This window comes from Xiphias gladius, chromosome 11 (assembly GCF_016859285.1).
Source record: "Xiphias gladius isolate SHS-SW01 ecotype Sanya breed wild chromosome 11, ASM1685928v1, whole genome shotgun sequence".
Classification (NCBI taxonomy): domain Eukaryota; kingdom Metazoa; phylum Chordata; class Actinopteri; order Istiophoriformes; family Xiphiidae; genus Xiphias; species Xiphias gladius.
In genome coordinates this window covers 16,064,392-16,088,254 of record NC_053410.1, presented here as the reverse complement: position 1 = coordinate 16,088,254, position 23,863 = coordinate 16,064,392, and the positions used below count along the sequence as shown (strand labels likewise).

Below are 23,863 nucleotides of genomic sequence, written 5' to 3'. Positions count from 1 at the left end.
TTACATTATTTGCCAAGATGACATTTTGCAAGCATGTAAGTAGCACTAAGCTAGTCCTCACTCGTTAATTGCAGTCTGGTCTTTTCACTCTGGCTCATTAACTTGATTAACAACACCTGTATTTTTTTATTAAATTAATAAGTTTGTTTTTCACTTTCAAAGACGCAGAGAGGGGTTCAACTTTCCCTCAGGCTCAACATGCCTCCCCCACCCTCAGTGTGATTTATGGTCTTCTAATTTGAGATGCCAAGAGGTTTTGTTTTGTTTTTTTTTTTTTTTTTTTCCTTAACACATTAATAACACAAGTATCTTTGCTACATTTATATTCCCCACTGGTTGCCGGTTAACCTTTACCAGCTTTTATTTATATAAGAGTAATGTATTACCAACATTTAAAGATATTTTAATAATTGGGTTTTGATTTTAAATGGTGCTTAACGCCAGTCAAATTTAACTAAATGAGAGCTGGCATTCACCAGTTGGGCTTTGAGCGAATTTGGTTAACATTATATGCAGTAGGAAAAGCTGCAAAAAAAAACTCCCACATGTTGGAATAGAGCAATAAAAGAAGCTAATATCCTAGCTACGAGCTCCTAGAAGACAGGCTACTATGTGAAGTTCACATGGTAGCCTGTGTCTAGGATTATTGAGAGTTCATGAAGTTAGCTACTGTCAGTTTCTACACTAGACTGTTGAAGCTTATCAGACAGTTTAGCAGATGTCAGTGCAGTTTTGTATATCTAAAATTACAATAGAGATGCAGGACTGCAAAGTCAGTAAGCCAGAATTATTCTTGGCAGTTTACACTGGAGAAAAAGGAGATTTTTAAATACAGAATATTTTTTGAATTCTGTTTTAAATCTAATCTAATCTAATCTAAATATGTATAAGAAGAATATGTAGAGATACTGTATAATAATGGAGGCCTCATTGACTAGAGCTGTCTTCAAAAAGAACTCAAAAATCAGCATACGGCACTCGTGAACTCAGTGCTGCTGTGAGTCCACTTACAAAGTCATGAATATTACATCAGTGGGTCTTTCAAATGGACTCTTCTCATAAACACACTTGAAGGCATCATAAAGTCATTCCATATCAGTCCATCGTCATCATGCAGCTCCAGTGGCTCACAGCTGGTTGTATCACATAAAATATGGTTTAGCTCACTGTAAAAGTATCCAGCCACAGCTGCTTATTTTATTTGAATCTTCAGCTTTGTTAAAGATAGTTTTAGGGCTCTTAACTTTGCGGCGACAATACATACGTGCTCCTGTGAAGCTTCTCATCCTTGTCTTTTTATAGGCTTTCAGCTAGGCAGCAGTTATGTCATTTAACACTTGTACTGAGCCAACATCTCAAATGATTATGTGGTCTACCACCTCACTGTCCCTCCACTGCAGCTGTCCAACGCCTTTCCTCCAGCACCAGCATGGAGTCCTAACAAATGTTACATTGGAAGGATATGAAAGTCATATAGACTCTGATAGGACTGCTTCTTTTTCATAACGACTCTTGTGAAATTGAAAATGTCAAGATTCAGTGTAATTTGATATGTTCAGTGTCCTTGAAAAGTCATATTATCTTTGCTTTATTCTTTATGAAGGATTTTTATCCTACATTTCGTCCCACACAAAGGTGGGTATCATCAGCATAGCCAAAGGAAGCACGCAGAGAAAAAAAAAGTCAAGCAAGAACTGAGCCTTGACCCACATAAATAAGTTTTAGAGTTTCTGACATATAGCCTCCCATAACAACAGAATCTGTGTGACTCAACCATTGAAGACATGACATGGGAGGTCTACATTGTGAAAGGTATTAAGTGTAATAACTTTTTGAATGACAACCAGCACTCATGTCGGCCATGAGCAGATGTGATCAAATGAAATTATGCTTGTCAATAAGTTTAAATAGGGACACTGAGTATAGTCAGTATCGACTTTGCTAACTGTCAAAAAAAGAAAGTGTTTTTGTGTTGTTTTGCTTGGCAAGTTTTAGGAAAAAAATCATAAAATGCTATAAGGATGGAAAAAATTTCAAATGTATCCACATTATTTTGGATATGAACCAGCTAAAGGTTGAAGTAGCTTTAATTCTTAACCGGGAATGAAGTGAGCCATAGGACGAGGAAAGGTCTGTGTTTCTACAGGAAAAGATTTAAATGTGATCTTTGTTATATAATTTAATTTAATGATAAACTGCAACATCTAAATGGAAGATTATAAAGTATATAACTGTTTATGTACTAAACAGAAAATCTCTTTGACTCAAGGGAGGTTTATTTTGAAATCCACTGTCACCACGTTACATAATTTGTAAGAATGTGTAATGGAGCTGTGATAAATGTTGATTTGTCTTAATTAATTTTTCTAGATTTGTCATAAATTAATCATCATGCATGGTGTGACTATGAAAGTGTTATGTAAACCTTCTAAACAGTAAGTAGTATTCAATATTCATTTGAACAACCTGCGGTCACTGCTGTGAATGAAATATATGTAATTTAGTGCTAATATGAAACGGTCTTGTGCTAAATTTTTTTTATGCAGCTCTGCTTTGGTAGCAGACACGATTATGCTTCGCCTGTTAAATTGACCGTTATGGTGGGATAAGCTGCAAGTTCACAGAATTTATCTACATTAATTCTACCTAATTACCTTGCACATCAAAGAAAGCTTGCAGCATTTTCTTTTTAGATATTTAACCTCTTTCTCATTGTATCAAGATTTGTATTATCATATGAATTCAGACGGCCTGAAAAAAGAAAAGATTACAACTCCAGTTTCTCGTCTAGGTTATGCTAAAACAATATTGGCTGGAGAGTAACGGACTAAAAGCTGATAGTGTTAATCTTTCTTGTTCATTTTAATATACATGAATATAATGTAATAATAATGTTCACACATATTCATATTGAGAACCTGGTGTTTAGCTGTAAAGTTCATAATTGAGTGGGGACTATATTGTGTGATTTGGTGTGATTTACCAAACGGTAACACTGATCACTGGTTTGCAACCGTTGTTTTGCAGGGAACATTTGGACCCATATTTCTTGGGGATGTTTCGTCCCACTGGGAGATACATGACGGGAGTGCAAAGGGAGCGAGGAGATTCATTGGCTGCATCAGGGAACTCCAGGTCAACTCACAAGAGATTTACCTGGTGGGTGAGGCAGTGAGAGGGAGAAACATCAAGAACTGTGACCCGCCTGTCTGCCAACACCTTCCCTGTCGTAATGGAGGAACTTGTGTCAGGTACTAGGTCACCTTTTACACTAATTAAACATCACTTAACTCTTTGAACTTGAAAGCCGCTAAGAATATAAAATAGTTTCTCAAACATATTTTTGTTCTGTAATAGTAAGACATAGCACAGAAAAAAGGGCCTAGTGACCTAGAACTAGTGTTACTGACGTGCATGTGTCAAAGAAAAGAAAGGAGTGTTTACTGGATATGCTTATGCTATAATAAACAAAGGTCATGAAAAAAATTGGTAGACCTTCTGTTTCCTCATGCCCATGTGACACAATATGCAGGACTGTCAGAGCCAGACAGCATCCATCGCAGAAATATATATTCCAGTTTAAATTGACTTCCCAATCTCTAAAAACATAAATGGAGCTCTGGCTGTGCTTTGGGAGCTTTGAAGACACACTAACCCAGTCAGCTAGATAGTAAAAAAAAACAGTTTTGGCAACAGCTCCTCATCCTAGCACCAGAGCTGTTCAGTTGTCAAGCTTATCTTATATACAGTACATTGGACTAATTTGAGTGTAGGCCTACTGTAGGCTAACTGTGCAATGTGAAATACTGGACTGGGACTCAGTATCAGCAGAAAATCAATATAATTTTATTATTTATCAAATAAAGGGTGAAAAAAAAATTGTAATTTCTACAGTTTTAAATTTATTCTTTTTTGTCTTCTAGGCATGTTGATATGCATTATGCATAATTCAAGTGTTTGTGGTGAAGTTTGGAACAAGCCAGTCAGCAACAGTTGCGCACCAGATCTTTTTATCCCTCCACGCTGGCGACAGCCGTGGCCATAGGCAAGATTTTTGCGGGTTGTCTGCCTGTCCGTACATCCCATTCTTATTAACGCGATATCTCGGGAATTCCCCAAGAGAATTTCTTCAGCTTTAGCATAAATGTGCACTTGGACTCGAGGATGAACTGATTAGGTTTTGGAGGTCAAAGGTCAAGTTCACTGTGGCTTCATGTCTGTCCCATTCTTGTGAACGCGATATATCAGGAATGCCTGAGGGAATTTCATTACATCTGGCAGAAACATTCACTTGGACTCAGGGATGAACAAATTAGATTTTCTTGCAGAGGACTATGTACCAAGTAATAAAGATTTGTAGTCTTTCTTTACCTTTAATTTTACATAGAAATATGTAATAATGTATGGTCAGTTACGCAAACTACTGCTAAAAATAGAGTAAGGCAGATTATTGACAATTTCCCTGAGTATCTGTACACTAATGGAATAAGATAGTCATGTCATGTTCCTTCCCACTTCTTTCGATAAATCTCAAGTATTCTGATTGCCCAGTAAAGGTAATCCCTCGGCCAAAGTGAGTCCCTTGTGCCGGGCCAGCTATGTTAAGATCTGTTCTCCCTTCATCTTTATCTAGTACAGCTCATCAGACTGCCATCACACCCCACTTACCAGCAGTTTTGGCTTTCTTTTTAAGTATGCATTAACTACATATGTTACTCTTTCACCTTAGGTAATCCAGAAAACTGCCCTAAATGTCTCCTTCATTGTGTTATGACACTATCAATTAACAGTTGCATTTATTAAACAGGAAATGAAAAAGGGCTCCATGAATATTGGAATACGAATGGCTCTAAGAATACCAATTAAGAGCCGGTGGCACTGTGGTCACATTGGCTTGTCATGTGTGAAAGAATGGGCCTTGCAATTATCTGTGTGATGAATACACGTTAATGCAGTATCCTCTTGAACCGCACAGCATGGAGGGGTCATCAGGAGTTCACAGAGCTCCGTTCATTCTGTTAGTCGCCCTGGATTGCACTGCCACAATATAATAGGATGAATAAGGATTTTGATTGTGGGTTCAGTTGGGGCGATTTTCGGCGCTATCCCCTTTGTCATGTGGTTTTCTGTTCACTTAGCCATGTAGAAATATCTGCGTTGAACCTGAGAGGATAATGGGTTGTGGTTGGTGGATGATACATACATATTAGGTATTTAAGTGACACCAATGTGAAAAGCCAGGCAATCAGCACCAAAGGACCATGGCCTTTTTATTCTTCAGTGCTAGCTCTGTGATGCCTGATATGTGTGTCATACATAAACCTCAGCTGCGGGCTGCACAGACCATGTCATTAGACCAACTGTGAGTACAGCAGATAGAAATGTTAAAGCAGAAATTGTTTCCAAGAGGCACACAGAGACTCATGCTGTAAGTACTTTGCATTTGCTCGGTAACAAACAAGAACACTAGGAAAAAAAAAGGTATTTCATCAGAGAAAAAATGTTAACACCTGTTTTTAGGCTATACAATCAGACAGTTATGAAATGCAACATGTCGTTATCTCCTTAATTAGACAAATATGTAAATATATACAACTGCAGAATTCCTCCCATGTTATCCACATAAAGATGCACTTGTGACCAGTTGTGGCAGGTGCAGTGTCACTTGCACGTCGATCCCCTGTTCACCTGACTATGATTGTCCTGCTGGGGTGCTGATGCTGATGGCGTCCCTTTGTTGCCTCTGTCTGGGTTTGCAGTGAACCTTTTGTGAGAGCAGGTGGCAGCATCCTGTCTGTGGTTAGAGGATGGGGGGACTATGATTTGAGACCATGTATGCTTCATCCAGCAACATTCTGTAAAAGAAAATAATAGAAATCACGAAATGTAGGATATTTTTATATTTGTGTGTTTACTGGCGTGTTTTATTAATATGTTAATTACTGCACCCAGTCGATAGTCTGACACACAACCCCAAGTAAGACCACATTGCCTTGTTTTTACACTTTTCGTGCAGATTAAACAAACAAGATTTGATGTGTTAATTAGTGAGTATTAGCGGTGCTGGTAGGTGGATATTCTATCCCATATTGTTTTTAGAGCCTTTTTTCTGAAAACAGCTGCCTGCTGCATCTGAAAAAAAAAAAAAAAAACGACTCTGACAGCAGTGATAATGATCCAAAACGTTAAAGTTGCGGGCCGTGAAACCAAAACATTGAGCTGAAAGACACTGAAACACTGAGAGCAACTGCAGACTCAGGTTATAATTGTCTGCGGGTTTGTCATCAAGCAGCACCTTTCATGTGCATATAAAACAGCTGATCATAGCTACTTCAAAGTTTGCATCAGAATGTGACCTCTTGTGACCTCCCCGCTGAAACAGATTGACACACAGATAAAATAAATAGATCCACGTGTTACTGAGTAGAGGACTGACTTGTGCGCACACACACACACACACACACACACACACACAGAGCAGAACTCATAGGCAGAATTTCTTCTTGCTAATTGGCTGCAGTAAAGACGGTGTCTTGTTTGTTCTGTGATGGTCCAGCTTCAGTGGCACACAGAACTCCACCTAACAGTAAATTCTCCCGATGCTCCAATTCACTGCCTGCAAGTGTCGTTCACACAGAAAGTGAAACCAATTTTATCTTAATCGGAGTTCCAGCTATACTTGTTTCAAAGTACCTATGAAATAACTCAAGGTCCAAGATACAATTATTTCAATTCACCATGAGAAACAAACATTGCTATCATCCTGTGTGTGATTGCAGTCCCTGAAGGATGTTTCCTGAGAAAACTTGCTCATTACAAAGTTTATTGCTTTTGTGTCTTTGAATTTTGGAGGACAAGTATATTCAAAACAACTGTGCGATGGTTTTTTTTTTTTTGGTCCAAATTGGTTATTTTTATACACATAGAGACTTTCTTGTTTAAAAATTAGTCACTGTGTAACCTTGACATGCTTAAAAGTAACTAGATAGTACTTACACAATTAGTAAAAATGACTCGGGGACAATTCGCAGATAACTCAATATGAAAACCATACAGGAACAAGAAATATGACAAATGGGCAGATTTCTTATTTAGACCTCTTACTCCAAATAAAGTACAGTACAATACAACAGGAGGAGAATAGGTCATTGAAATTTGCTTTTGAAATATGTTATTTAGATGTCTTGAGGTAGTTTGATTTGTCCTCATGAACATTCTGCACTGTCACATATACATGTATTTAGTACTGAGTAGAAGTCATGGTAACTGAAAGTAGCCATGGTTCTTCTATGACGGTATGTTTTTCAAGGATCAGGCTGGCATTATTCAGTGTTTTTGTTTTTTTTCAACCTATTCCATAAAAAGACCAAAACCAATAATGTGTTAATCAGTCTTTCAATACTTTCCAACATTCCTACCCTGCCTGTGGCACCCAGCCCCCAAGCCCACTGGTTCCTACTGAAGAGGTAATTGCATAATTAAATTATTAAAAAAGGCTAAGAAATTTCCTAAAACAGCTGGTAACTGTGGTTTTTAGCAAACTTTATCAAACAGGAGTAAATTGTACATTTATTAACAATTTACTCCTGTTTGATAAAACTGTGTAGTCCATGTCCCTGTAGGTTCCGTTTTCACCCACGTCTATTGGTTTTTTTGTCTGTCGGTTGGTTTATTTGTCAGCGGGATTACGAAGAAACTACCAAACCAATTTGCACCAAACTTGGTGGAGGGATGGGGGATGGGCCAGGGAAGAACCCATTAAATTTTGGGGCAGATCCGGATAATTCACTTTTGAATTTTTTGATTTTTTTTTTGTCTGAAATCTTGTGTGTGTTGTTTGACATTGGCCTTGGTGGAGGTCTGCACTCTGAGCACCCATCAAGTGAGGGCTATTTTCAGCAGCTGACTAATACTTATTTGGTGCTCTAGTGAGCATTTACGGCAGTAGGACAGTGTAAGTGGGATCAACTCAAAATAAACTATCCAGGCCATGTTTTTTGTAATGAAGGGGACGTGTCACCCAGTGCAATGATGTGGCTAAATGATGTGTTTTTAAAAGTTTTTGGACAACAGAGAAATAAGCTCTATAAGGCTTTAGATAAACAGGCAGTACTTAGTAGAGTCAATATGATTTTGGTCAAATAGAAAAACAATAGAAAAATCACCAGCCTTGTCCTTTGACTGTTGAGTAGGCAGATGAGCCCTACTTTATTGGAAATTTTATCTGGGCTTATAAGGTTCAAACAAGAGCATGTGTAACAGTCATTGGAGCAGAGCTCTGCATCTTGGTAGTGTCAGAGGTTGCTGTTCTGGGTACCAGCTTCTTTAGATTTGACTGAATAAGGCCTTTAGAAAAGCACCTCTAATTTCTTATTTGAAACTAAGTTGTGAATGGGAGACATACAGTTTACTGTAGATTGTTTGGTTTTGAATTTTATTTAACAGTTTATTTGAGATAACAAGTCGGAGTCTGTAATAACGTCTCAAAATTCATTAGAAGAAATAAATAATTATTTTGTTTTCTCGGTATAACCCAAACCGTCACCTTGTAACCATTATAAAAATGTGCAAGACTCTACTATGGTAATTATACTTAATCAGAGGACATACATTACGGCCTGTAGGAATCTGTAGGAATCAAATATTTATTTTCTGCAATGTGCTGTAAGTGCCCAAATTAGACATAATGTGCTAAATAATCTTTCTGTGATCGGGAGAAAACAAAACATAAAAGTAATTACACTAGACACAACCTTCTGTAGTTTGTGTCAAGGATTGGAGGGAATTGAATAAATGTATAGTGTGCGTGCGTGCGTGGGTGCGTGCGTGCAGGCACACATCATCAGCAGGTGGCTTGTGGGGAATACATTGTGATCTCCAGTTAAAGGAATCTGTTCTCCACAGGGAAGTGTCTTGCAGTATAGACAAAAAAAATGACGTTATTTTATTCATTACTGTATTCATCCAGCACAAGCCAGTCTCAGCGTGCTCACCCTTTTTCACTTAATGGCTATGTTTCCTTCTTTCAAACTTTTTTTTTTTTGTCCCTCATCCCTTTGTCATGTAAGTGACAGTTTGAGCTGTTTTTTTTTTTCCCTTCGTCCTTTTAAGCACTTGTTTCAGTTTTAGTTCCAGCAAAAATACGGCTCAACATTTTGCCATGATTTTTTTTCTCCACGAACGCTACTTATGTTTTATACAAGTAGAGCTTCACATCATTTAACCCGATGATGGCTACCTATGTACAGCCTATTTGTTGCGGAGAGCATGCAGACTAAGTAGTGGATGAGTTTTGTGTCTATAGAAAAAAATAGATCTGAAAAAAAACTGTCTGAAGCAAATCAATTTTATAATCAATTCATCTGTCTGAACCTGTGTAAGAGAAAAAATGTTAAATCAGTGTTAGTCAACTTTATTTCTCAGACATGAGAATGTATTCTAAGATTTTTTTCCCTCTAAAGTTGGTGTATCAGGAATTTAGAAATGTAAAAAAAAAAAAAAAAAGAGGCTTGAATAAATATACTGGTACATTTGAAAAAAGTAGAAAAAAAGTAGAGTTTGAACATGTGAATATACCTTGTGTTTCAAGCCTTTCTGCAGAGTACAGTATGTTCTAGGTTGGACCATAGAAATACTGGCTGATCCTGCAAGAAAAGTTCCCTCATGCTTTATGCCTCCTTCCTATAAGGATTGTATTTCAAGCATCATCTAAAGTATTCCTTTTTTACAGCAGCATGTTTCGAAAGACTTTGCTATGGAGACTTAGCAGACATCACCCTTTTTCACGACCAAGGAATGTTTGCAAGGGTGCCTGGAAGAGGTCAGGGAAATATCGAACAGCCATCTACTCAAACAGGACTTTGAGTACGTTAGGTGGATGCCATGTGTAAATCCCACCTCATCCCTTTGCTCATATTAAAATTCAGATGACAAATAATTGAGGGAAGAACAGGTCGTCTTTGAAAGGATTTTTCCTCCCGCCAACCAAGAATCATAGTGTCTGTAGTATAACTGTAGTAGGATCCAACTGGCTGTTTACACTACTGGAAAGCAAATGGCATTTCAGTACCAAAGCGGTTCTTCTCTATAAATAATATCGGCTAAACCCAGTGGTCCTTTTTATTTTAACAAAGGATGAAGTGGACTAAATTCTTTCATCCAGAGAACTGAAGACTGCCATGGCAGCAGAGCCTCATCAGTGCCTTCCTGCTGAAGTGTATTTGCATACCAATAAGCACTTGAAAAGAAGTGTTCTGTAAATAACTTAAAAGGGATGAAATTTGAGAAATGCATGTGGCCAGAGAAATGCAGCTTATTGTTCTAGCTGACAGGGATATCATAGGATAACCGGTCAATTATTCATCATTTTATCTGGTACTCATTACATTAAAAATGTAGTCCTCCTTAATAATTTATCCAGTCTGTGTGCTGTAGCACTGCAGTCTTTGAGATATGACGAGCACCAACTTTATGCATTTGTGACTAACATATTCAAATTAGTCTGCAAACATTACCACAATTTAGTAATCAAAGTGATTGCCTCCAGGTAATTTAAAATAACCTTTTGTCACCCCACACATCAGGTGTTTGATTAGGCCAATTAAAACGAAAGTGTTTTCGACCATGCTCCCTCCCCTGATCTATCTACACTTTACCTTTTTTAAGCCACAAACATCTGCTACCTGTCTGTAGTGCTAATATAGAAGTCATCTGACAATTCATTTTTACTGCTTTATCTGCCCTTAAATTACTTGTGGTTTAGTACATAAACTTGACAACACTTTATTTTAATTCCCCCCATTTATAAGCAAATTAGAAACTTCCTATTTAATAAAAAGGTTCCTAACAGAGTTTTTATCATAGCTGTAAACAGATCTGAGTGCTCATTAATGTATTTGTGAACAACTATAATAATATATTTATAATATAATATGTAATATAACTCTTGCATAAGTGGAGGCTGGTATATAAACACATAATGAATAATAAAGTAAACAACAGTTGTAATAATGGGATAATTGTTGATGAATACTGTAGATTAAGAAACACTTAAAAATGTACAGCTACATTACAGAAACACTTATTTAATGTTTATATACTGCTTATAAATGCTTAATACAAGGATTTAAACTTAGTTATTACACTTAATTTCTTATTTATGCCTCTGAGGAACCAAATGGTTCTGTGAGGATGCAGAGATATTAGTATCCCTTATAACAAACACAAATACATGTCAGGCAAAACGTCTGACTGATTCTTGTCCATACTGTTAATTAGACTCTGCTTTCAACACATCTGAGGGGAACAGTTGTTGACCCAATGAAGGTATTGAAATGTTTCAAGGTCAGTATTGTTTTGAGTAATTCCATTGTATCATGAGCTGTTTTTTGTGTCTCTGTTCAGCAAAACTCACATGAGCCGTGCTGCACTTCAAATCCAATTTTATTGAAAAGAAATACATAGATAGATCCTCAGCTAAACCACAATCACCACATTTGAAAAAAAAAAAATGTTCACATAGAGGCAAGTTTAAAATTGTGTGAAAATTCTTGCCTCTGAACTTTACTGAACCTTGATTTACTCAGTTAATTCAGTGTTTGTAAACATGATCTAATTTTTCAGTATCTATACTATCAGATCTGTAAAGTCTTCTACATTCATATTTAATATTGTCTCAAAGAGTTTACCGCAGTTAGAGGTAAATATTTAATTTGTGTATCCATCCATCTATGGAGGGCTGGAGCCGCCAAATACTCACTTTATCACACCCAAAACAGACAGAAATATTCGCAATTACATTCACACCTAGGAGCAATGTAGAGTGTCCAATTCACCCAGCTTGCATGTGTTCTTGACCGTGGGAGAAAACTGGAGCATCAGGAGGGAAACCCACGCATCGTGTGTGTGTGTCACTAGTATTTAAACACAAACACTATCTGACAATGCAAGGGGCAAATGAGCAGGACTCAAAGCACTGAAACTCCACCAGGAGGTTCTCCGTTAAATATTTGATTCTTCCTCCTGCAGGTTGTCAAAGAATATACAAATGACACTGCCTGTTCTGTTCAATGCATGACAATTTCCTTCGGTGACTGTTATTTTGAAAATAATGGTCACAATTGGCAGCGACAGTGTGTAACTTGTGCCAATAAAGTCATACTGCTGTAGAAAGTACCTATGTAAATATTTCATTTCAAGAAGCCAGTTTTTCAAGAAGAAAAATAAATCCTTCGGTTCTAATGCTCAAAACACATTATTAATTTATAGATTTGAAACCCCAGCAATGCTGCCTCTATCTGATATTATACCTTTCAAAGTTGCACACATCTTAGAGCATTTTATAGAGTCTCTGTCTGGATATTATTTTGCCTGCTAGATCATCCTCACATATGAATCGAGGAAATAAAACACAGAAAATCTTGTACAATTCTTGGTTGTAAGTTTTCTGACATGCTACTACTCATCTGCTATCTGCTTTTATTTTTCAGAATGCTTGTGTTTACCTTTACCAAAAGTAACATGTAAAGTCATTTCTGCCTCTGTAGTAGCCACTAGAATTAATAAATCCTTAACATGATTCTTTCTTCTTCTCCACCACTATCTCTACATTCACTCAAATGGTTGTGTTTCAGCAGATCTCAAATATCACAAGTATTCCATCAGGCTGGACACATTTACTCTAAACATCTTCTCAAATCTTTCATGCATTGCAGTGTGGGTTATTTTATCCTCAATGCTCTCCCTGTGTGCTCACCAGGCCACTGTGCAGGCTTATAAAGCATCTGGACATGTTGCTACAATGTCATGGTCCATTCTCACCTCTGGCCTAATGTCTCCCTCTATATATACACATTTAGTGATGCTGAGGACTGGTTCTGTGAGTGCTCCCCGCTCTACACAGGCCGGCTGTGCCAGTTCAATGCCTGTGAGCGCAACCCCTGCGGTCATGGAGCCACATGCATCCCAAAGTCGCCATTGGAGGCCGTGTGTCTCTGCCCCTACGGAAGACAAGGTCTACTGTGTGATGAACGTAAGTGTTACAAAGAACAGCTCCAGACAGATCAATGCAGTGTAGATTTAGCAGCTTTATTAAGAGGCTGATCTGCAAAAAGTTGTTGAATCAGAGCCTTGAGCAGTTGGTAGAATGAGAGCCTATTGTTAAGTAAAGGGATTAATGAAACTAATTTCTGCTGAAAAAGCATAAACGACTTCCTCCAGCTAAGGTCTGATAACCAAAACAAAACTCACGGCTGCTTTGCTGAATATTCCAAGTCCCTTTTTTAGTTCATAAGACCTTATTATTTCCAAACAGCTGTAATTTCATCAGTCTGACTCAAAGTAACTTTTCTTGAGAATTTTTTTCTAAAAATGCCAGGCTTCAGCTGTACCATAGCAGTGTGTTTATGTGTTCGTAGATTACCACAAATGTTAATAAGCTAGCTCGCTGTCACTTCTGCCTGTCTGTGGTCACTTATTTTCCCTTTCATTGTAGGCTGCTGTAAAACACAATACCCTGGCATATATTAAGCTGTAAAAAAATAAATAAATAAAGAGAGAGAGAGAGATTTGATCAAGGGTCATAAAATGATGACTGGCTAACCGGGACGAATGATGATTTCTGAGCTGTTAGCATTTTGACCCTTGTTCAGATCAGTTTATAATAGCAATGCATTAACCTACGATGGAAACAAAAAGACAGTGATGGGATCTGTACAGTGTTACATACTGAGTTATTGAAATATTGAAACACAAAAACAAAACAGGTGTTATAAATTGTCTCCACCTAAGCCAAGTCATTAAAAATATATAGTTACAAGCAGCAGTTGTTAAACTAATTAACAGAATACATGAACCAAATATTTGACAACTTTCGTTGCATTTGACTGTAAAAACAAGTTGTATGCTAGCAGCATGTCTCTGGGGATGTCCACCACTGTGGTCCAGACCGAAACATCTTACTAACCTTTGGCTGGAATAACATGAAATTCTGTTCTGACATTCGTGGTCCCCAGAAGATGAAGCCCGCTGACGTTTCCTCTAGCACCCTTTTCACATCAAAATTTTAATTTGCCCAATACTTTGGTTTATGACCAAATATCGTGCTTTGTGTTTAGTTCTAATTTGCAAATGTTAGCATGCTAACAGGCAAAACTTAGATGGTGAACATGGTAAACATCACCATACAGTCATTGATGCGCATGTTAGCATGCTGATGTTAGCATTTGGCTCATAGCACAGCTGTGCCTAAGTACAGCCTCACAGAGCTACTAGCATGACTATAGTCAAAAAAGGGCAGTCACGGAAAGCTAACAAAGTCTGACTTATATATCTATGTATCTATGTAGACCTAGAAATGATGGCAAGTGGTAATTTTCTGTTTTATAATGCTTCAAATGATTATATTTTCTAAACAGATATACAATTAAAAAGGGGAGCTTCACAGGCCGTGGTTCTCAGAAACAAAGGGTTTTTGCTTGACTAAGCTGACTGTAGGAGCAGCAGGGTGCTTGGCATATAAGTCGCTCAGCCATGCCACAGCCCCTGTCAGCCTCTCAGCACCCACATCCCAAACAGAGTAATCTAACCTTTCAGTGTCACACCGAGTATATAGCTGACATTTGAATTTTAATCCTGATATCGTCAGATAAGATCAAAGTGAGAAGTGATCACTCCTAAAGTCTCATTGCCTCTCAGGGCTTTTTTGTACTTGGTACTTTTAGAACTTCTCCTCATGTGGTATCCTTAGCAAAATACTGCCAGTGATAGCACAGTAATTGTTTTTTTTTTTTTTTTCCGTTTTTTTGTTTTTTTTTCTCTATTTGAAAAAAAGCTTAAGTTGTTTGTTCACCAGGAAACATGGAAAAGTGATATATCTTTACTAAATGTAATATTTTCAGTTCCTAGTACCCATGTGAACATTAATAGATGTGGTTGATCTGTGAACAAGCAGGAAATGGAGGAAGGGGAAGACTAGGAAGTGGTATTGATGCCTCAAGAGTTGAGTTCATGAAACATTAATGGATATTTAAGATAACTTCACTCAGAATTATTAATGGTCTACCTTTGTGCACGAGTTGCCCATACCTCCTGTTAAAGATTCATGTTTAGAATTAATAGAGAAAACGATACACTACACGTGCAATATACAGCAATACTAGCACAGTGCTACTACTTGTAAATGCGATTATCATTTTAATTTCAAATGTTGTCAGGTCTGAACGCACAAAGTAAGAAAAATAATGCTAACATTGATTCAACACAGCTGCATAATCAAAACACAAGTAACAGCCAAGTATACTTACACAATTATATAATACACCCCCCTTTTTTTTAGGAATATTATATTTCCAAAGATAAATTTTATGCAGTCCATCTTCAGGTGTTTTTTATGTTTGTGCTTAAACACTGTGCAGCATTATTCTGCACCAGTTCATCAGTTTAATATTGATTTAGTGAAATTTCTCTTAACCTTGCATTGTTCTGAGAGTCAAAAGAATAATAATATACTGTATGCAGCTTCTCAAGAGATGTTTTTTTCCCAGCTGCTCTGTGGCAGCTAAAATGCGCACCACATACATGCAGTTTTTGTCAGAATGCATTTCACAATCCGGTGCCACATGTCATTATGTTTTTCTTCTGCCGCTCCTTCTGCCGTTTGCACCATATTGCACAAATACCCAGTAAAGTGGAAATACTATGTAATATTATGTGAGTGAGAGTGTGGTATTATAATCCACGGATGCATTTCCCGGAGGGAGTCCATAAGCTTCTTTGTTAATATTATGTTTTGTAAGCACTAGTTACCTTCACCAGCACTAAAGAGTATTTCAGAGTGGCGCAGAGTGATGACTTAGCTAACAGAAACTATGAGTATTAACACCTAAATGTATACCTAAGCTTGAATGATTTCTGTTGATATTGTCTTAACACATCTGAATACTATGCTCATGCCTTATGCCTGAGTATAAGTGGCTGTCTGAATATTGGTTGAATGATCAACAAAAACCTACAGATTTACTCAGTAAATATGGGCCCAAAATCAACCAATGGTAAAATCTTAATAAAGATTAAACCTTCCCGCAAGGTAAATCTTTAAAATATGGAGCTTCAAATTTTTCAGGATCCATTGAGTTAGATGTAGACATGGTGGATGGACACTTCTAATATCCACTTTGTGAGGTCAGAGGTGTTTATTTAACTTTATTTTGTCCTTTTTCTGTGTAACCATCCCATATACAAAAATATAATGATACTTACTGTAGTAAATTTAGAAAACTGTGGCCGCAAAGATGTGAAAATGTTAGCAAGGTAATGATCACAAAGTTAGTCATTAAAACAGAGCTTTTCTTGGCTTTCACTTGATAGTACAGTTCGTGTTATTATGTCTTCCCATTTATCCATTATGTAATATGGCAGATGTTAATAGTTTATAAATAAATCAGTTTAGATAACAAGTTCTGATAAAATGATATAATTACAAGATCAAATAGTATGCAGTATAAAACAATCACTGACTAACAGAATAGTTTCATATCAAATTTGGTCATCTAAAATTTGCTAAAGGGTAGAGGGGTAACCTACCATGAACACATTCAATGTAATTTAATTTTGTAATGATGGTTTATATATTCATATCTGGTCTGAACAGGTGGGAAAAGCACACACACACACACACATATACATAGCTCAGTTGTTATTACAGGGCAAAAAGACCATTAACCATATGCTAAATTCAAACACACCACAGCCTAAAAATTAAGCTGTAGCTGTAACACTGTGGCCATTCAATGAAACAATAGGCAAATGCAGCTCTACCAGACTATAAATGATAATAGAAGCATTTCCAGCTTTATTAATAATTTAGCAGCCAAACAGAGCTGAGGGCAGCTGCAGAGGGGAGCTCTGAACCCCACTTAGCCATCGCCTGGGGCTGCAGGAAAATATGCAAGATGATGGCAGTGAAGAAGAGCAGTTTTGTGTTTTATTCCTGTTGTGTTTAAAAAAAAAAAAAAAACAAAACACACATACACAGCAGCATGTAATTTTGAATAAGCAAGGGGAAATTTACATTGAACCCCCAGAGTAAAATCAAGTAGATGGGTATGCTGAGATGGAATACATGAGAGAGCATTACTGAATCAACCATGCGTGCTGAATAAGTAAACTTGAGATTGTAATTGAATCACTTGGATTATTGTGCTACCGTCGTGAACATTGGGTATGAAGCAATGCTTGCTTGCCACAACCATTCCTAAACAGGTACTAATGAAAATAGAAAAGGACTGAAGAGGTGATAGTATTTTAAAACAGGTCATCATCTAATAGTATCCAGAAAAGAAAATATTTCACTAACCCCTTGTATGTATTGTGTAACAATAGTGCCATCTTTTGGTAGCCTGTGAGGGAGTTGATGAATCCAACCTCCAAGTCACATTTCAACACAAATATCATCTTTTAAATGTGTTGAAAATGTGTTTGTCTTGCAGCCATCAATATAACTCGTGCCAGATTCGGTGGAAGTGATGAGTTTGGTTATACCTCCTTTATGGCTTATTCCTCCATCCCGAGCCTCAGTTTCTTCTACGAGGTCAAGCTGAAGTTCACACTCGCCAACAATTCATCAGCTGTGAAAGACAACCTGATCCTGTTCGCTGGGCATAAAGGGCAAGGTGAACAAAATCCTGATACCCACTCGGCAATTTAAAATAATTCTAAAAGTCAAATGAAAAGAGGATAACAACTTTGAGATGTCTCCTTAGTTGGATTTTAGTTGTCAAATTTCATTAAGGATTTTAAAAGAAATGCAATTGCTGTTTCGAGAGGTCTCATCCGCTGTGTATGGTAATGTGCTACCTAATAGATTTCCACTCTCCTCTGAGAGCCTCTAATCAAGAGGATTTCCTAAGGGTTTTCTTTCTTTGCAGATTTTGGGACATTAATAATGAGTCCAGCAATTAGCTGATTTCCAGCTAAACTGTTATTGTTCTTAACTTTCAAAAGAAACACGTTGGCATTGCTAGGAAAAAATGAACATGTGTGCCAAGCATCTCAAAACTGTGAGTATTAATTTCCTTATACAGACTTTGAAGCGTGGGGGCACTGTGATGCTGTCAGCAGCCGTCACGTTAAATTAGAATCTCCTCTCTGTGCGGTCAGATTTGGTAGCAGGTAACCACTGCCTCATTGCCACCAGCATATTTCATCAAAAGGAGGAGAAGAAGGAAAAAAAACACAAGATCGTGTGGATCTCCTGCACTTGTTTTCTCTTCAGAGTACAATTCATCATGGTTGAGACAAAAACAAGACAAGAGCAATGTGAAGAATGAAACACTTGTCAAGAGAGTGAGCAGCACTGGTTGTATTGGTACAAATTCAAAGCCACAGTATGAGAACAGATGAAATACGAACACTTCACGTGGTAATTGATTTAAGGAAGTGGCGTCTTTGATCACCAGCACCAAATATTGAAACAAGTCAATTCTTTGATGGCAGTGATCAAGTTACACAAAATTAAACAAGTACACAAGCAAAATATGTCATAAAACACATGGTAATGTACATTTCACCTTTAAGCAAACAAATGTATTATTTATTCTAAATGGTTGCTACTGATGTAGTGTTTATGATGATTTTTTTTACTGAAAGCAAAATACTTTTAATGTTTGAGTTTGAGCTGGAAATGTAACTTATTATATAATATAAAACTGCTGGGCTAATGGCAAACTTTTTGTGTATTTTGGAGGAAATGATGGAGATGACTTCCTCGTTTTGGGACTACGAAATGGCCGAGTTGTGCATAGATTCAACCTCGGATCGGGTGTGGCAGCCATAGTCAGTGATCGCCTGAACCACCAGATCAACATTCACACAGTTACATTTGGAAGGTTCAAAAAAACAGGATGGCTGAAGGTGAGTTGATGATTAGAAAAGTGTCATTTTTTGGGGTTACTCTACATGCTTTCATGCTGTATACATGTGAGTGATATGAGTGATAATTTGAAGGAAAGCAGCTAGTGAGGTCTAAATACTGAATGATTCAGCCTCTACGGGCCTTTTAAAATACTTTAAATTAAACAATCAGACAAGGAAAATAAACTCTTTAGTTGGGTTTCTTATGCTCCTGTCCACACTAGGGCCATAACCTGTGATGAGGTGTCACTTTACATTAGATTAGATTCATCTTTGTCATTACACACACTAAGTACCAGTACAACAAATTACGGTTTAGAATCTAACCAGACCGCCCAAACAGATATATAAAGATAAACTAATGTATAGAATGAATAATAGACCAATGGGGTAGTCTAGAAGGATGGGATTTAGGTCATATAAATTATATACAAAAGGGGTCATAAGCCAAAAAGGTTGGGAACCACTTCTCTAAACGATATTCCCTCAGTTGATCTCATCATATCATTCCACGACCCCTCTTTCCACTTGTTTATTCAGCCTTTCCCTTTAATCTGTCACCTGACTGTATATGGTACAGAGTTTATATACTGCACCGTGTACATACACACAGAAACACTTTAGATTTATCCTTCCTGGTGTTGGTGGTGTAGGCCGGTAAATGGTGTTATAGTGAGGTGAGTGTTTTCTTGGAACACATCAGGTTTCCTTGTACCAGCAGATCATTTCGCTCCAATGATCAGGCAGAACAGGATGTTCGCATAATGCAAGTGTGGTTGAAAAATCAGGAGCAGTGAGATGCTGTCGAGTCAGACGAAGGGCTGAGATCCCCCGGGGAATCGATTCCTCAAAGAATTTAGTCTCTTCAAATGCAAAAGAATGGAACTATACTGAAGTACCTGCTGTGGCTAATAATTGGACACAGACTGAGTAATGCAGTGATCAGTCCGAGGTCATACATTTAGCTTTGGCAGATTTAAAAAAAAAAAAAAAAAAAAAATTGAGCTCCCACACTGACGCTGACAGATGCAAGACTCCAGCTGTAGGATTGACATTTTACTATGTCTTTCTCAGGTTGACGGACAACGTAACAGGACAGGATCGTCTCCAGGGCCCCTGGTGGGCCTCAATGTTTTCAACCAGCTCTATGTAGGCGGATATAATGAGTACACCCCTGAACTCCTGCCATTTGGCTCCAGGTTCCGTCATGGCTTTCAGGGTAAGACTGCTGCGGCTTCATTACGGCCCCAACACTGTTGTCCGCAGTAAAGGCACTGGGGCTTGGAGTTTCTCTCAGGATCTCTGTCTCTCTGTAAGCAGAGGTGAAGGTGTCTAATGAGAAGGGAGTTACAGGCTCGGACTGTGCGCGAGTCCAGGACAGAGCTTTGAGACTGATTGCGTCTGCACCCTTCAATGACTTCACACCCCGTACAGTTAAATCTGCAAATCTATTCCACTGCTGATATGTCACTCGAACAAGGTGTAGGAATGTATTCTGGAGAGCATTCATTGCGCCTGCTAATGTGTGGAGCTGTGGAGCAAAATTCCCATAACCGTAATGATGACAACAGCTATGAATATCATCATAACCACATTCAGCAATCTCTGCACTATAGCAATGAAGCTTGTTGTTATAAATGCCATGGCAGATCCATTTAAGGTGAACAAGAGCTTTTTATGTTTGAAGACTGGAGTGATTTTGTGTGTTTGATTATTTATTAGCATATAATTCATTTTTTCTGCTCACCAAACGAACCTTCAAAATTCAAATCAGCTATAGGAAAGGATCTGTTTGCTCGCGCTGTGTCAGACCGTCATAGTCCCCTGTACTGGTAAGCAGTACCTGAGCCATCCGACACTGGTGGAACCATAACCTTTTTGCTCGGGGTGTAATGAGAACTCGTGAGCGTCTAATCAGATCTGTGTGACCTTCCTCGAGCCCTAATCATGATGGCTGGCAGTGAACACACTGATAATGCACTTCACTCCCAGTTATCAACAGATCCACACTCCCCTGTGGAAAGGTGGCAGAGGAGGCAGCGTGGTTGCTGGGGGGGGGAAAAAAAAAAAAAAATCAGTTACTCAATTTAAGCTGTTGATCAAATAACAAGAAATGGAGAAGTATGTCTTTGTCCAACTTGTCTATTTAAAACCTCTGATTTCATGGTCCTTTGATGCAGTCATTTTATTAGATTTGCTAAAATATTGTGAACCTTTTCAACTCCAGTCTTTTTTTTTTTTTTTTTTTTAATAACTTGCCATAGGAATTTAGTAGAAAATATTATTCTAAAGCAATTTGAAAATTTTGTCGGAAAAAGTTTTCTGCAAAAACAAACTTACTCAACATTTTACTTTAAGGCTTTTCTGTAGAGTACAATTGTCAGACTTAGATGCTCCGGTTTCATGGTTCTCTTACCAGAGTCGGTGTGTGCACCTAAAACAAAATAACCAGCTTCTGGAGTATAATCTTCCTCGTAAATCCTCTCCGCTTTTCGACAGTCTGCGTTTGCAGCACTGCAACCTTCACTTGAGTCCGCCAAGTAGACAGCATCATGCCATGAATATTCATGAATGAGCATGACATTTCCCCTGCATCCTGTTTATGCCAGTGACTAATGCAGCAGAGTGAAGGGAGTCTACATGTGCAGATGACTACAAGGCTTGTGCTCAGGCCTTGTATTTATAGAAGGCCCTGTGCTCTGCGGGTACAGGCCAAAGCAAATATTGTCCTGATAAAATTGAATTATGGAAGCAAAAAGTAAATATTATGAGGGAGATGCATGATGATGGGGAAAAAAAACTTGGATTTAAAACCTCTGAAATCTTGGGTTTGAACTGTAGAGCCTTTATTCCATCAAAATCAAGAGTTAACATTGAATAAAGATGTGCAGATTAAAGTGTGTATCGTTGAAATAAAACCCTGTGTTCTCACATGATAAAATAAACAGCCATCAAAGACATTAATCTCAAACACTGCACACATTATGAGGAGTGTTTTCCTTTTTATTGGCCTTATTTGAGCAGGAAACGGAATTCAGATCTTAATCACGTTTTGGTGTGCGCACCTTTGATCGTCATACAAGCAAAATAAAGGCAGTTGTTTCCTCTGATGATCCTCTATCAGATGAATGAAAGATATCCCTCTGACATAGAGTTTTGCTGTCGGTGTGTTTGTTCTTTTCAAAGGGTGCATTTTTGATGTGCAGTTTCGTACAAGAAGAGAAGGAAAGTTCCAAGTGCTGGGGCAGCCTGCAGGAAATCCAGCCTTCGGGCGCAGTGTGGGCCAGTGTGGAGTCACGCCGTGTGTTCATATTCACTGCAGGAACGGAGGGACATGTGTGGACTCCGGCTCATCTGTGTAGTGAGCAGGGGGGAAAAAATACAATATTTGGATTCATTTTCTGATTATTTATAATGATTCCACTCATGAATAACACATGAAGGCCTTATTGTTGAGTGGAATGCACCCGACACCTCTACGTTATGTGTATATCTCCATGTTTTGTGACTAGACCGCTATAACCTAGAGAAAATCAGTTACACAGTGCAAGTATAGCGAAAGGAAATGACAGTGTCTACAAGCTCTTCACAGTGTCTGACTGTGTCCGTCTGCAGTTGCCAGTGCCCATTTGGATGGAAGGGAGCGCTCTGTTCTGAGACCGTGTCTGTGTGTGATGTGGAGCACAGTCCCCCTCCTCTGTGTGCCCACGGCTCCACCTGCATCCCTCTCCCACTTGGATATACCTGCCAGTGTCCCCTGGGGACCGCGGGGCTCTACTGCGAGAAAGGTCGCATCACTGAACCCTAACTGTATCATTATATATGTTGTTTATTTATTTAATAAGACAAGAGCCCCGCTATTCAATTATTTAACTGCTTTATTGTTCTGCCTATTCAGCTGTGACCATCAGTGATCCATTCTTCAGTGGCAACCTGTCTTCATGGATGTCATTCGCACCTATTAGTATGAGGCACAGGACTGTTTTGCAGCTGCAGTTCCAGCCTTTATCACCTGATGGCATCCTTGTCTACACTGCACAGCATCTCGGTGCCAGAGCTGGTGAGGACACTCAGTTCCATATTTAGGACAGGCTTTATATTAATAGACAACATACTATGTTTACTGTGCAGAATGTCAGTGTTTTGGCCAGTAAGAAACAGGATCACTGTGTCCTGCCACCGTGGCTCAGATTATATGAACCAATCGTTCTTTCTTTCAAAAATATAACAAAAGAATAATACATGATAGAAACTGTGCACTTAATTCTGAAAATACGCTCCATTGAGTAGATGATATAATGCAATTTTGGGGCACCTTCCATAATTCTATAAATTCAAAGGAACAAAATCTCCTTGAATTAAACTTTAAACAATTTCATGCCAAGAGGCATCTGGAAAGAGGTATTTTGATATATTGGTATCATTTTGTGCCTTGATACTACCAGTATGTTAGGTAACAAATAATATATTAACATAGAAGTATATTCAAAATCAATACTTAGCTCAATCGGCGTCACTGGCGCAACTAACTATGTAATGTGCAATGTAAAAGGGATTATAGAAAATGTCAGACAGCACAAGTAGCAGTACTCTACCGACGGACCTTCCTAAAAACTATGCCAACGTACAGTAAAATTAAAGTGTCAGAACAAAACACATTTTCTCACGTAAATGTAGTGCATTTGTTCCCAACCGAGAAGACACAAGATAAATGTAAAACAAAATAAATGAAGTCTTGGAAGAAAAATATTTATATTTTGTTCACCAATAAAAGATACTAGTTAATATGGGCGTGGTTTTAGGTCATTAAAAATAATTCCATGCCGCTCTGCGAGGCTCATAGGAGGAAAGAAGTCTTTGGTTAAACAATCCCAAGTCATATTCAGCCTGTGAGGAGGGGTCACAAGCAGACATTGCTTCATCTTTATGGTTCACCAGCCAAAAGGGCTCTGAG

General features: G+C 38.1%; 1 protein-coding gene across 8 annotated transcripts in view; it reads left to right on the top strand.

Annotated features, from left to right (window-relative positions):
* Positions 1 to 23,863, top strand: part of eys (eyes shut homolog) — a 149,227-nt gene that overhangs the window by 122,774 nt on the left and 2,590 nt on the right. For all 8 annotated transcript variants that reach the window (XM_040139040.1, XM_040139041.1, XM_040139039.1 and 5 more), the window contains 8 exons: positions 3,028 to 3,251; positions 12,858 to 13,030; positions 17,487 to 17,669; positions 18,743 to 18,909; positions 19,984 to 20,128; positions 22,096 to 22,270; positions 22,525 to 22,697; positions 22,808 to 22,969. In XM_040139040.1, coding sequence (XP_039994974.1) covers positions 3,028 to 3,251; positions 12,858 to 13,030; positions 17,487 to 17,669; positions 18,743 to 18,909; positions 19,984 to 20,128; positions 22,096 to 22,270; positions 22,525 to 22,697; positions 22,808 to 22,969 — 1,402 coding nt within the window. The remainder of the gene's footprint in view (positions 1 to 3,027; positions 3,252 to 12,857; positions 13,031 to 17,486; positions 17,670 to 18,742; positions 18,910 to 19,983; positions 20,129 to 22,095; positions 22,271 to 22,524; positions 22,698 to 22,807; positions 22,970 to 23,863) is intronic.